This window comes from Scyliorhinus torazame, chromosome 10 (genome assembly GCF_047496885.1).
Source record: "Scyliorhinus torazame isolate Kashiwa2021f chromosome 10, sScyTor2.1, whole genome shotgun sequence".
NCBI classification, from domain to species: domain Eukaryota; kingdom Metazoa; phylum Chordata; class Chondrichthyes; order Carcharhiniformes; family Scyliorhinidae; genus Scyliorhinus; species Scyliorhinus torazame.
Window position 1 is genome coordinate 62,747,259 of NC_092716.1, and position 14,749 is coordinate 62,762,007.

Genomic DNA, 14,749 nt, shown 5'->3' on the forward strand with positions numbered 1-14,749 from the left:
AGACCTACCCACCATAAAGAAGTCAATCCGGGATTAGACCCGATCGATGTGTCAGAACAAAGAAAACTCCTCATCCCTCGGATAGCTAAATCTCCACAGGTCTACCCCCCCACGTCTGCTTCATAAAGACCAATATCGCCTTCTCTACCCCTGATGGACTGAGAGACTTAGGACTTGACTTATCCAACCTAGGATCAAAAACGCAATTGAAGTTCTTTCCAGAATTGGTTGATGTGAATCCAGCTCTGGAATAGAAGCCATCACCTTATTGATAAACACCATATCATCCGAGTTCGATGCGTACACGTTACCCTACCACCGATGTGCCCGGTAACAACCCACTAACGATTACATACCTCTCACCTGGATCCACCAATATTTTAGCAGCTGAAAGAGATATCCTCTTCTTGATCAACACCACAGCCCCCCCAAGCCCTGCCATCGAGACCCAAACGGTAAACCTGCCCCACCCAACCCTTCCGTAACCTTGTTTGTTCTTGATCTGCAAATAGGTCTCCTGTAAAAACACCACATTAGCCTTCAAACTTCTCAGGTGCGCAAACACCCGTGACTCTTTTACAGGCCGTTTAGAATTCCAAGTTATCAACCGGACAGGGTGCCCTCTACCCCCACCCCAGCTCCACAGCCAGTCATACCCACCATGTGAGATAATCCGACTGCAACTCAAAGAGTGCCGAATCCAAGGCTACCCAAGATGGCTGCCATCCCCTCTATCAGACCAGAACAAAGAATTCATCACCGTCAGCATTTTCCTGTCCCCCTCCCTCCTCCCCACCCTGCATCCCAGTCACACCACAACCCAATAAACAAACAGACAGCCAAAAGGAGAACAAAGGCCCCTACACTTCCCCCGTCCCACCTCAACCCAAAATAAACCAAGAACAAAAATCTTAAGCTCATTGCGTAAAAGAAAAAAACGTAAAGTAATGAGCTGCAGACACACCCTTTCATCCGCTCCCATTAACTAACTTTACAGATATCAAGGTGACCCCTGCACGGGGTAAAATCAGAAAAATACTCATACCAACAACCAGCTCCACCACCCACATCCAACTTTAATATAAAAAGATAAAGGGTAAAAGAAAACCAACACCCATCCCACAAACAACTGCAAAAATACAAACTACAAACTTAGCCAGAAAAATCCCACAACAACAACTACATCTCGTCACGCACAATACAAAAATCCACAATAAATACAGATACAAATGCCCCAAACAATTCACAAATTAGTTCGCTCCCAGTCCATGTTTCTTTACAAACTCATCTGCTTCCTCCGGCGCATCAAAATAATAGTCTTTCGCTATTATTGAATAGGATATAAGCTGAAACCGATCAATATAATAGGGACATGCTAACAAAGAGGTTCATTTGAAATATTGGTGATTACCTTCTGAAGGGTGATTCCCCCAAGCTGAAGTTTGCTTCCTCAGTATCTCAAAATAGTGCAGCAGATTACATCATAGAATCCTTGCAGTGCAGAAGGAGGCCATTCAGCCCATCGAGTCTGCACCACTCTCCAAAAGAGCACTCTACCTAGACTCATTCTCCCCTCCTATCCCTGTGACTCGGCACAGTGATCATGGTCAATCCACCTAACCTGCACATCTTTGGACACTAAGGGGTAATTTAGCATGGCTATCCCACGTAACATGCACATCTTTGGAGTTTGGGAGGAAGCAAAAGCACCCGGAGGAAATCCAGGCAGACAGAGGAAGAATGTGCAAACTCCTCAAATGTGGTCACCCAAGGTTGGAATCGAACCCAGGTCCCTGACACTGAGGCAGCAGTGCTAACCACTGTGCCACTGTGCCCTATCAACTCAGCAAATGTACCTTTCCTCATCGTACATACCTTTCCTCATCATACATCTTTCCAAATAGTATGTTTTCTCTGACAGTCCCATGAAATATCCAAGCTTGCTGAGAGACAAAAGCAAATGATCCATTGGCGGCTACCACTCCTTTCTGTAAATTCATCTGCATGAGGAAAAAAGAATCAAGTTATAGTTGATCATCCAGAGCTCTGGTAATACTTTTCTACCTTTCAAAATAGTGGGTCAAATATAATTGAAAATGTTGCCTGAATTCATTTGCTCAGTTTTTGAAACTTTGTGGTGAAATCCTACAGCTGTTTTTTTCTTCCTCTCACCTTTCACCTCCAATTAGAATGACATTGCATATTGCTGGAAATGTGAATTGAGAGCGACACTGTGGTTGGGGTGGGGGGGTGTCATAAACCTTGGGGAATGACTGCAATGGTAGTCTATCTCTTCAACCAATTAAATTTAAGGATAGCGAGCAAAACAGACGCGTTAGTAAAGAAGGAAATAGGATGAATTAAAGTCAAATTAGACACCGAAAGAGAAATAAATTTAGGGAAAGAAAAATTCAATTAACTGGAAAGAAAAATTAAACAATGGAAATTTGAGAAAATTTTGAAAAAATGCAGTGCAAAACGCAAAGAGAAAATGATGAAATCAAGCAATATGATAATTCCAGTTGTGCTACTGGACAAACAGTGGTATGAAACGTCTCCAGATGCTTCCATAGTGTCATGCATGAAATTCGAGTGGCTCTCTGCCAACCCTTCAGGAGAAAAGGAGGGAAATGTGGCCGAGTTCTTTGACAAGTGCATTTCTTTCCTCCTGCTGCTCCTGCAATTCAGGGGATTGACTCTCACTTGATTTTTTTCTGGTGGAGCCCAGACTGACACTTGGGGAGAATTCTGCTGGCCTTCACAAGGCAGGATCACCACAGGAGGAGGCCTGGAAATCAGGAATGGGGGAGTGAGCCCTGCTGGATTGGCTCCTTGAACCTGTTCCACTCTTGGGGAACATTCAAGGGACTGGCTTTGGACAGATGTCCTGCCACAAGGAGGGAACTTAGGATCCGATGAAGTGTTACTTTACCAGGCCATTGACATTTTCCAGATGTCAGATCGACCCCGGTAATGTCGCTAGCTGAATGCTGATGGCGTCGTAGTAACATGCCAGGGGTGGAGAGAAGTTGCTTTATTCGTGGATGTAGGGGAGGGGGGGGGGGGTAGTGGTAGTGCAGGCAGGGAAGGTAACAAATATCCCCTCAGCTATTACCTCAGAGGGGTTGCCTCTCATTACTACAGTTTTTAGGTTTCTTCAAATTTTCTTTGGTCTACTTGGTGTAGGCTGCAGGGTCCTTCTCATCCTCAGCAATTGCCACCCTTCCTGATGGTGCTGCTGAGCTTTCTGAGCTGCCAGGCCTCTGATTGGGCAGGCAGTTTTCAGCGTGGGTGACTATCCTGCATAGGACAGCAACTCCAGTAGCTACTTATTCATGGGCTTCTGCCTGTAAAGTCAAGGAGGAAGCCCTTGTGGCCTGCCAAACATGTTGCTGACACACATTCCTGGCTGCTTTTGGCACTCAAACCTTTTGGAAATATTCTTCCTTACTTCCTGCTGTCTCTGCAAAGTTCTAGCATGGTTACTGCTTCACTATAACTTTGTCATCGGTAAAATTTGATATTCAATGAATTTATATTATAGACAAAATAAAACATATAGAACCAATCACATATCTTGACTTTAACAATCAGCAAAAAATTAATTTTGGAGAAGTTTAACTTTATTTTATGCTTTGTTAATATGTATTGAAGCCTAACTATTTTGATCTAAGTACATACACTTTGATAATTCCAGTTGTGCTACTGGACAAACTTTACATACACTTTAATGTTTTAAACACATGGAATGAATAATCTTCATTTTTGTTACTAAATAATCCAGAATGTGCCTACCTGTCCCAATAGAGCAGATATTAAAGAGCTTTTCCCACTCCCTACATTTCCACAAACTCCTAAAAGCGAGCCCTGGAAAAAAAATCATGTTATTCATTAGGCTTCTTGGACATCTCGTCAAACACAAAATGTTCAAATTTAACAGGGGCAATATCTGTGAATATGTACCTTGCCCAAACGGAAGTCAACATTTTTAAGAGTCATTGATTTTGGTGTCATTTCTGGCAATTGACCAGAAATACTGGACTCATTTGTTTCATTTGCACCAAAAACATTTTTTCCGTGTGAAATCTTGTCGGCAGGATTTGATTCCCCATTGCCATTTGTGTTGTCCCATGAAAGTGAAGCATTTTCCATCAGCACTGCATATGGAGAGTCTTGCAAATTTTTCACATATACAACAGGATCTTTCATGACCAGGATTTTCTAATAATGGAAAATGAGTTTACAAATCTGAATGAGAATATTGAGAATTGTTTAATTATGTTTCCAAAAGCAACTTGCGCGTATATATTTAAAGCAACAAATGTAAAATTATTAGCAAAGGTACTGATTTACCTTTAGTCTTTGTAAAGAAACTTTAGCCTCTGCGAATGCTTTAACTGAAAATGGCAAAATACCCAATGCAAATTTCATTGCGTTGAAAATGGCAATCACAGTAAATGCCTGTGATGAGATAAATGAATTGTAAAGTTTAAAGGAATGGATTTGCAACCAGTCAGGATTACCTTTCACTCAGTGCACAATCAATGCTCTCTCCATTTCCTCTTACCGTGGATGCAGTCAAATCATATCGCAGCTGTGTGTGTACCATAAATGCGAGGACTGTGGCCAATGTCGGTACAACGGGGGTAATTGAATTATTCACACTCTGAACATATCCTGCTTTTTCTAATATTTTTTGTTCATCTTTTCGCACATCTGTTTTAGAAAATGATAAAGACAAATTGTCCACATCAAAGCAGGGGTTTTGAGTCCTATAGCATCCATGAAATGTGTAATACTTGAAAGTTTTCTTCCTGGGAAATTATGCTTTTTCATTGTTTCATTTTAAAGAAAATATAAAGCTGCTAACATGTTTGCTTTAAATACGATTATGTACAAATGAGTTTGTTGAACATAACTTTCACAGTTGCATCACAGAATTGTGGGCACTTTGGAATAGCTTTTTATTTGGAACAGGTTTGTAGTTAAAATATGCTTTTATGTGTATATAAAATAAATGTCAAGATCATAGTTCTATGTGGAAGGGGAAGAAAGAATTGGGGATATATACAAGTGGCTGGAGGAGCAGGGAGGTGGGTGGGTGGTGAAAATCAAGGAGAAATGGGAAGGGGAGTTGGGAGGGGAGATCAATTGGGGAGTATGGAGTGAGGCGCTGTGTAAGACGAGTGAGGGTAAACGGGACCTTCTCCTATGCAAAGATGAGCCTGATACAGTTTAATGTGGTGCACAGTGTGCATATGACTCAGGTGAGAATGAGTGGGTTCTTTCAGGGGCTAGGAGTTGAGTATGAGAGATGAAGGCGGGGGCCAGCGAATCATGCGCACATGTTTTGGGGTTGCGTAAAATTGGGAAGATTCTGGGTGGGAGTATTTGCGATCTTTTAAAAAAAAATTTTTATTGCCATTTTCAAAATTATATACATTACTGTTCGTTTTCATCTATTGTACAGTCACAAAGATTCATCTTAGGTTTCTCTGTTTACAGTCTGTTGTCGTGTGGCTGGCTCAGCATACAATCCTCCCTATTCCCCCCCCCCCCCCCCCAGCTCCTCTCTCCTTGACCCCCCCCCCCCCCCCATCTCTTCCCCCCCTTTTTCTCGCTGGGTTTGGCTTCCTCACCTTGCCCCTGCCACCCCCCCCCACCCCCGCCTGCTGCCCGGTCCTCCCTCGCTTTCCTCTTTCTATCTTGTCCTGGCTATTTCCCCCTGGCTACTGGCTATTTATTTATTTATGTGTTGTCCACAAACAGGTCTCGGAACAGTCTGTGAATGGCTACCATTTTTTGTGGAAGCCATCTTCACCGGATGGTGAATTTGATTTTCTCCATTTGGAGAAATTCCGATAGGTCGGACAGCCAGTCTGCAGCTTTGGGTGGTGCTGCTGATCGCCAACCAAGCAGGATTCCACGGCGGGCGATCAGGGAGGTAAAGGCAAGGGCATCAGCCCTCCTCCTAATGAAGTGATCTGGCTGGTCTGATATCCCGAAGACCGCTACTTTCAGGCATGGCTCCACCCTCATCCCCACCACTTTGGACGTTGCCTCGAAGAAGGTTGTCCGGTACCCAGCAAGTCTGGGGCAAGACCAGAACATGTGGGCGTGGTTGGCCGGGCCTCCTTGGCACCGTTCGCATCTATCCTCCACCTCCGGGAAGAACCTACTCATTCGGGTTCTGGTCAAGTGGGCTCTATGTACCACTTTTAGCTGCATTAGGTTGAGCCTTGCGCATGTGGAGGTAGAGTTGACCCTGTGCAGTGCTTTGCTCCAGTGTTCCCACCCTATTTCGAACGCCAAGTCTTCCTTCTGGTGGGGGCTCTGAGGTGTACAGTCCCCGGTAAAAGTCTTTGAAGGTCTTGTTAACCTTGTCTGGGTCCGTTTCTAGCGGGCCTCTGTTGTCCCCAATTTGCGCAATCTCTCTGGTGACTGCCTGCTTTCTCAGCTGGTGCGCCAACAGGCAGCTGGCTTTGTCCCCGTGTTTGTGTAGGGTCCCCCGTGCCTGGCGGAATGGGTGTACTGCTTTCCTCGTGGAGAGCAGGTCAAAGTTCATTTGTAGCTTTTTCCTCTCCGCCAAGAGCTCTACGTTCGGGGCATCTGAGTATTTACGGTCTACTTCCAGTATGGAGTCGACCAGCTGCTGCCTAGCCGCTCTCTCCTCTCTATCCCTTCGCACTTTAAAGGCGATAATTCCCCCTCTAATCACAGCCTTTAGTGCCTCCCAGAACGTGGAGGGTGAGAACTCCCTGTTTTGGTCATTTGTCGTGTATCCACTAGGGCCTGTGATCCCCTCTCGCTGAAGGCCTTGTCGGCCAGTAGGGTTGTGTCCAACCTCCATGTGGGACGTTCGGTACTGCCTGTCTCCACCCTCACATCTGTGTAATGGAGCGTGGTCGGAGATTACGATTGCAGAGTATTCCACCTTGACCAGTCCTGGGAGCACCGATTTTCCGACCACAAAGAAGTCAATCCTCGAGTATACGTTGTGGACTGGGGTGAAGAAGGAGAACTCCTTCCCCCCTGGGTGGGTGAACCTCCATGGATCCATTGCCCCGAACTGCCCCATGAAGCGACCGAGTTCCTTCGCCATGTTAGAGGTCTTCCCTGTTCTGGGGTACGACCTGTCTGTCTTTGGGTCCTGTAGTTCCCCCCCATGATCAGTCGGTGTGTGTCTATGTCAGGGATTTCCGCCATGGGGTGAAATTCTCCGTTATCGGTGAAAGTCCGCCGATCGGCGCCAAAAACGGCGCAAATCCGACCTTCATCACGCCGCCCCAAACGTCGCAAAGTCTCGCAAAAGCGGCGGGCGGCCATCCGGTCGGGTGTTCCGGTCGGGTGGGGGGGGAGCAGTGGGTCCTGATGAGCCGTCATACGCGCCACACGGCGTGACGGCTCATCAGGATCCACTGCTCCCCCCCCCACCCAACCGGAACACCCGACTGGAACACCCGACCAGATGGCCGCCCGCCGCTCAGCCCCGAGGTTCCAGTCACGCGATGTGGAGGCGCTCCGGGACGCAGTGGAGCAGAGGAGGGAGGCCTTGTATCCCGGACACGGCCGCAGAGTTGCCCCACGCCACAACCGGCGTCTGAGGAGGGAGGTGGCAGAGGCCGTCAGCGCTGTGGCTCTGACACCACGGACAGGCGCCCAGTGCCACAAGAAGGTGAACGACCTCGTCAGAGCAGGCAGGGTGAGCCTCCCCCCCCTGCCCGATATCCATATCCCCCATCCATCATATCCCCCCTCCCCCATATCCCCCATATCCCCCCTCCCTCATATCCCCCATCCTCCATATCCCCCCTCCCCCATATCCCCCCTCCTCCATATCCCCCATATGCCCCCTCCCCCATATCCCCCCCTCCCCCATATCTTCCTTCCTCCATTTCCCCAAGTGAATCCAGCCCTAACCTTAACCTCTGCAATGCACGCGCAACCGATGGCGTGCATTCATATACCTGTCTAACACTGTTGCCTTTTACCCCTGCCACCACCCCCCACAGGAGAAGCGCGCACACAACACCAGGGAGCATGTGAGGACTGTAGGAGGCCCCGCTGATGAGAGGCCACTGACCGAACACGAGGAAAGGGCCCTGGAACTGGCTGGCGGACCTGAGGACCGGGAGGTTGCTGATGCAGAGGTCGGGGGCATATTAGCAAGTGAGCCACCGACAGCCCGTCCCCATATCCCCCCTCCCCTATATCCCCCTCCCCCATATCACCTGATTACTGCCTGCATGTCTCACCATGCATGCTTCATTGTGTATCGCAGGAGCAAACGTCGAGGCACCCATCCCCGCAGATGCAGACCGCCCGCAGGATGCCCCTCGGAGGCCACGGGAGACAGAGAGACCCGGACCCTCTGGCATGTGACACCCGCATGATGCCCCTCGGAGGCCACGAGAGACGGAGAGACCCGGACCCTCCAGCATGCAACGCCCGCAGGATGCCCCTCGCACACCACGGGAGACGGAGAGACCCGGACCCTCCGGCATGCGACGCCCGCAGGATGTCCCTTGGAGACCACTGGAGACGGAGAGACCTGGAGCAACAGGGAGACGACGCCCCCGTCTCGTGCGGGTGCGACGGCGCAGGCGTGTGCCACCCAGCGACGAGAGGGGCAGCCACAGGCCCCCGTCACAGCCAAGCCAGGACACCACTCCCCAGGACACCACTCCCCAGGACACCACTCCCCAGGACACCCCTCCCCAGGACACCCCTCCCCAGGACAGCACTACCCAGGAAAACGAAATACCGGACAGTGACACAGAGTGGATGGGTGGAGACGAACCCCCACCCCAAAGTGCCATGGACTCAGAGTGGGACGAAGAGCACGACACAACGCCACTGCTGTCACCAACACCCTCCACCATCGCAGAAACACTCACCTCGGTTGGGCACTTTAGCGATGAGGCTTCTGGTACACTCACTGGTGCGCACAACACAGCCGTCCCGGTACAGCAGGTGGAGGTAGGAGCAGCAGAGGGGCCGGGCGGTCGGAGGGCAGCCCAGCCCAAGCGAACATCTGTCGCCCAGATGGATCCCGGGTTCCTGGAGTTACCACACCCACCCACAGATCCGATGCAACCACCGAACCGGAGACGAGCGAAGAGGGTGACGGCCGGCTTGCGGCGGCTGCAGTCGCAGTTGGAGGAGTCCACCCGCATCCAGGAGCTGGGAGTGGTGCCGGTCATGCGTGCCACCCAGGCCGACACCGAACGGGTGGCGTCCGCGGTGGAGGCAATGGGTGCGACGGTGTCAGACATGGGGAACGGTTTGCGAGGCCTGGGGCTTTCCATGCAGGCGGCGCCTATGGCCCAGGACAGGGCTGCCCTCTCACAGGAGGCCATGAGCCAGTGCCAGCGCCAGATGGCAGTGGCGCTCAACGCCATGGCCCAGTCTCAGCAGTCCATAGCCCAGTCTCTGCAGGCCATGGCCCAGTCTCTGCAGGCCATGGCCCAGTCTCTGCAGGCCATCGCTGAGGGCATTGGCGCCATTGGCCATGTGCGAGCCGGCGTCGCACAGTCACAGACAGGGTTTGCCAATCCCCTGAGCTCCATGGCTGTAAACCTGCAGACCCCTTCGATACCAGCATGGGCCTCCAGGACTGGCAGCGCCAGATGTCGGGGGGGGCGTCGGATGGCCAGTCCGTTCGCATCCCCCACCCATGTAGAGGCCTGGGGGCCATCGGGCACCCCGAGGGAGGAGGAGGTGCTGTGGTCCATCCCGGGTCCCCCTGTAGGGGAGGTCCCGGAACACCGCGACACCTCGGACTCCCCCCCTTCCGTCCCAGGTGCATCGTATGGGCAATGGGCAGGACAGGCTGGCAGCTCGCCATCCCAGTCGCCCGGGCCGCAGCCTGGCCCATCTAGGCCAGGACGCCCCAGGAAACGGCCACCAAAGGGATCCTGTGTCAGAGGGCAGGAATCACAGGAGTCCACCTCCAGTTCTGCTGTGCCGTCTGGGGAACCACGTAGACGTAGTTAAAGGGCCCATAAGGCCAAACAATTAGACACTGAGTAAGTTGGCACGGGTGCAGGGCACAGATGAGTTTAGGGGCTAGGGCACGTGCATGGACTCCTTTGCTTATTAAAGTCAATGTTACACCTACAGAAGCTGCCTTTGTGCTCTGTCAAAAGCGTGCGGGGGTGTCATGTACGTTGAGTGCAAGTGTGTGTGTGAGGGGTGGTCTTACCTCAGCCCCAGGTGAGTCTGCCCCCTTCCCCTGGGCCACCAGCAACATCCCCCCGGGCAGAGGACGGGACCGTGCGCGGCAGTGTCACAGCCGCATGCAGGGATGGTCCGGGTGGATGGTGGTACTGTGGCCATGGGTCAGACATAGTCCAACGATGTGGAGCCAGGAGCTCATCGCAGGGTGGGTTGTCATCATCCCCCATGGCCTGCGATAGACACGCGTCCACCGGCAACTGTGTGAGCCCGGCCGTTGTGCCGCAGGTGGATCGGCAATGGGGGGGTGGTATGCATGCGGGTGGGGTGGGGGGGGGGGGGGGTTGGGGAGGGGGGGTGAGGGTGCTGGGTGGGTGGATGGGTGGGGGTGTGGGTGGTCGGCTGTTGCCATGGTGTGCAGTCTGTGGCCATATTACCCGATTCCCACGCCCATCTAGTCAGTGAAGCGGGCGTCTATCAGCCTGTCCCATGCCCGCTGGGCCAGCCGGTAACGGTGGACAGCCACCCGCCCATGTCTAGCCCGTCTGCCCTGACCATTGCCCCCATCCCCCTCATCTGGGGACGACTGCGCCTCTTCCTGCTGCTCCTCCACTCCGCCCTCCTCTGCCTGTGGCACATCGCCCCTCTGCTGGGCTATGTTGTGCAGGACGCAGCACACCACAATGATGCGGCCGACCATATCTGACCGATACTAGAGGGTGCCCCCAGAGAGGTCAAGGCACCTGAAACGCATCTTCACCACGCCAAAGCACCTCTCTATCACTCCCCTTGTCGCTACATGGGCATCATTGTAGCGGTTCCCCGCCTCATTGCGTGGCCTCCGTACAGGCGTCATCAGCCACGATCGCAATGGGTAGCCCCTGTCGCCCAGCAACCAGCCCCTCAGCCGGGGATGGCGTCCCTCGTACATGCCGGTGATGTATGACCGCGACAACACGTATGAGTCATGTACACTGCCCGTGTAACGGGCGCAGATGTGCAGGATCATCATGCGGTGGTCGCAGACCACCTGTATGTTCATCGAATAGGTTCCCTTCCTATTGGTGAACACGGCCCTGTTATCTGCAGGTGGCCACACGGCGACGTGCATCCCATCAATCGCGCCCTGGACCATGGGGAACCCGGCCACGGCAGAGAAGCCCATGGCCCGGGCATCTTGGCTGGCCCGGTCCACAGGGAAGCAGATGTAGCGGTGCGCCATGGCATATAGGGCGTCTGTCACTGCCCGGATGCACCGGTGCACCGATGTCTGCGATATGCCGGACAGGTCCCCACTCGGTGCCTGGAATGACCCCGTTGCATAAAAGTTCAGGGCCACCGTAACCTTGACGGACACGGGGAGAGGGTGTCCCCCGCCAGTGCCACGCGGTGACAGGTGTGCCAGCAGGTGGCAGATGTGTGCCACGGTTTCCCGCCTCATCCGGAGTCTCCTTCTGCATTCCCGGTCCGTGAGGTCCTGGTATGACTGCCGGGGCCGGTACACACGGGGCGCCCTCGGGTGCCTCCGTTGCCGTGGGGCCGCGACGTCCTCCTCCCCCTCCTCGTCCTGTCGGTCAGGTGTCCCTCCAGCCCGGGCGGCTCCCGCCTGCCCCTCTGCGGCAGCCTGCGCCGGCTCTCTGGCACGCTCCTCCTCCTCCTCCTCATCCAGGGCAACATACATTAGTGGCTGCCGCCATGGCGGCCAACATCGCTGGCTGATCAGAAAACATGACGGCCTGGTGGCGGGGGGGGAACGACGACATGTCATCATTGCCCATACCCCCTCCTCCCCCCAGCCAGGTGGCATGGACCGCATGGGTCCAACTGTTGGAGGCTGGCACCTGGCCAGGTGGACTAACTCACTTGCCCTCGCACCCCCCCTCCCCGGCACGGACCCCATCCTCCTCCCTGGCACGGACCCCATCCTCCTCCCTCCCCGGCACGGACCCCATCCTCCTCCCTCCCCGGCACGGACCCCATCCTCCTCCCCGGCACGGACCCCCCCATCCCCCCTCCCCGGCACGGACCCCCCCATCCCCCCTCCCTGGCACGGACCCCCCCATCCCCCCTCCCCGGCACGGACCCCCCATCCCCCCTCCCCGGCATGGACCCCCCATCCCCCCTCCCCGGCACGGACCCTCCCCCATCCTCCTCCCCGGCACGGACCCCATCCTCCTCCCCGGCACGGCCCCGGAGCCCAGCCCACTCTAACCACCCCCCCTCCGCCGCACACACACACACAAAACCCTACACAAACCTCTCCCCCACACATTCAGACTGCGGCCACGCCATCGCCTCTCCAGCGGCCAACCCCCCAGGCCGTCACCCACCTCCACGCTGGTCGGCGTAAACCTTGAGCACAGGTTGACACCGATTGAAAGGAGGTTTGATTTACGCCGACGTGACCCGTCATCACGTCGGCGGGACTTCGGCCCATCCGGACGGGAGAATATCGACAGGCCCAAAATCGATTGCCTTGCGCCCACCCGTGCCATTCTCCAAGGTCTGCGGCGCCATTGACGCCCCGCCAACTTTTCTCCCTTTGGAGACTTCGGCGGGGGCGGAATTCACGGCGGCCAACGGCCAATCTCCGACCCGCTGGGGGGTCGGAGAATCTCGCCCATGGTCTTTTTAATGAATTTTGTGTTGTCCCAATTGGGAGTGTACACGTTGACAAGTACTACCGGTGCCCCCCTGACCACGACGTACCGTCCCGCTGAGTCCGTTACCGTCTTCGTCGCCTTAAACATTGTCCTCTTATTTAACAGAATCGCTACCCCCCCTGGCCCTCGCCCCATAGCAGGAATGATAAGTCTGTCCCAGCCAGCCCTTCCTTATTCGCTGTCGGTCCTGTTCTCTCAGGTGTGTCTCCTGGAGGTAAACTATGTCAGTTCTCATTTTTTTAGGTGGGTGAAGACTCTGGATCTTTTCACTGGGCCGTTAAGCCCCCTGACGTTCCAGGTGACTATCCTGGTGGGGTTTGTTTGTCCTCCCGCTCCTGTGGGATTAACCATACTTACCTAGTGGACGTGCCCTTTCACTCCGGGGTTTCCCTTTATTAAGGGGCCGTCCAAGATGGCCGCTATCACTGTCCTCCCCATGTGGTCGCATCCATGTGCTCCGGAGTTTCCCTTTGTCCAGGGGGCACCCAACATGGCCGCCAATAGTGTGTTCGCCACATAGGTGGACCCCTCTACTCCAAGATCTCCCTTCGCCCAGAGACCATACTGGGGTGTTGTCTGCAGTGCTTCTTTGTTCCAGGCCCCAGGTTGTGGCCCTATGTAGCCATATTTTCTGTTTCGCTCCATTCCTGACCCTTTCCCTATGAACCCCGCTTCCCGTCCCCCCCTCTCCCATCCCCTTTCACTCCCCCCCCCCCCCCCCCCCCCCCACACCACGTCCCCCTTCCCCCAGCTCTTTTTCTCCTTTGCTTCGCCATCCCCGCTGCTTGTTCCTATCCTCCATCCCCCACCCTCCCCCGGCCAGGCACTGTCCCCCCCCCCCCGTTGGGGGGCCGCCGCGGCCTCTATCTGCTGCATGCTCCCAGCGCTAGCTCTCACGCTAGTGTGGTGACCGTCCTTCCGGGAGTTACTGACCTGTTGTCCTCCCACTCACTCTCTGTGGTTCGGTCTGTTCTTTCCCCTTCTTGCCCTACGCTTGTTCCTCCCCCTTCCTTCTGCCTTGCCCTCGTCTGCACGAAAAGGGCCACCCTCTTCCTCCTGCAGCGGTCATTTGGGTGGCGGTTCATAGTTCGTGTGGGTTATGGTGGGTGGGGGGGGGGGGGGCGGTGGAGGAGGGTAGAGGTTCTTTTCTCCCCCCACCCCCCTGTCTTGTTGGTTTGCTACCACGCTGCCTTTCTTTGCCTGGTCACTCCCCTGCCTCTCCTGTTGTCGCTGCTCCAGTCTACAAACTGCGGCAAACTTATCAGCTTCAGCCGAGGCCGTAAAAGAATGATCTTTGCCCTGGTATGTGACCCAGAGCTTGGCTGGGTACAACATTCCGAAACGTACACTGCTTTTGTACAGCGCTGCCTTCGACCTTGTGGTAGTCTATGTTAGGAGGATTACGGTACCTAGTAATGCCGGAATACCATTGGTGGAGAATGAACTTGTTCCATTGGATAAGCTTGCATGTTAGTTCCACCTTGCAAGACGGGGTACAAGAGCCCGTCGTGCCCCAGCAGCTTTCTTCTGTACCTGCGCTGCTGGGGGAAACATCTAGCATATTGAAGCCTTCAATTATCTCCAATCTCATTTCTGAGGTTACCCGTCCACTGATCCAATCCACAGTTTTTCCCCTGTCGTTAGAGGCCCGCCAGGCCTTCAGCCGCATCAAAGCAGATATTGCAAAGGCCACGATGCACGCCATCGACAAGTCCCTCCCCTTCCAGGTCTAGAGCGACGCGTCCGAATTAGCACTGGCGGCCACCCTCAACCAAGCGGGCAGACCCGTGGTCTTCTTCTCACGCACCCTCCACGCCTTCCAAATCCGCCATTCCTCAGTAGAAAAGGAGGCCCAGGCCATAGTAGAAGCTGTGCGACATTGGAGGCATTACCTGGCCGGCAGGAGATTC

At 53.9% G+C, this 14,749-nt stretch overlaps 1 protein-coding gene across 1 annotated transcript in view; it reads right to left on the reverse strand.

The window, feature by feature from the left end:
- Positions 1 to 14,749, reverse strand: part of LOC140430605 (ATP-binding cassette sub-family C member 12-like) — a 206,062-nt gene that overhangs the window by 129,422 nt on the left and 61,891 nt on the right. The window contains exons 7-11 of the mRNA XM_072518197.1: positions 4,568 to 4,716; positions 4,354 to 4,461; positions 3,964 to 4,221; positions 3,796 to 3,867; positions 1,876 to 2,000 (exon numbers count right to left, since the gene is read on the reverse strand). Of these exons, the coding sequence (XP_072374298.1) occupies positions 1,876 to 2,000; positions 3,796 to 3,867; positions 3,964 to 4,221; positions 4,354 to 4,461; positions 4,568 to 4,716 (712 nt within the window). The remainder of the gene's footprint in view (positions 1 to 1,875; positions 2,001 to 3,795; positions 3,868 to 3,963; positions 4,222 to 4,353; positions 4,462 to 4,567; positions 4,717 to 14,749) is intronic.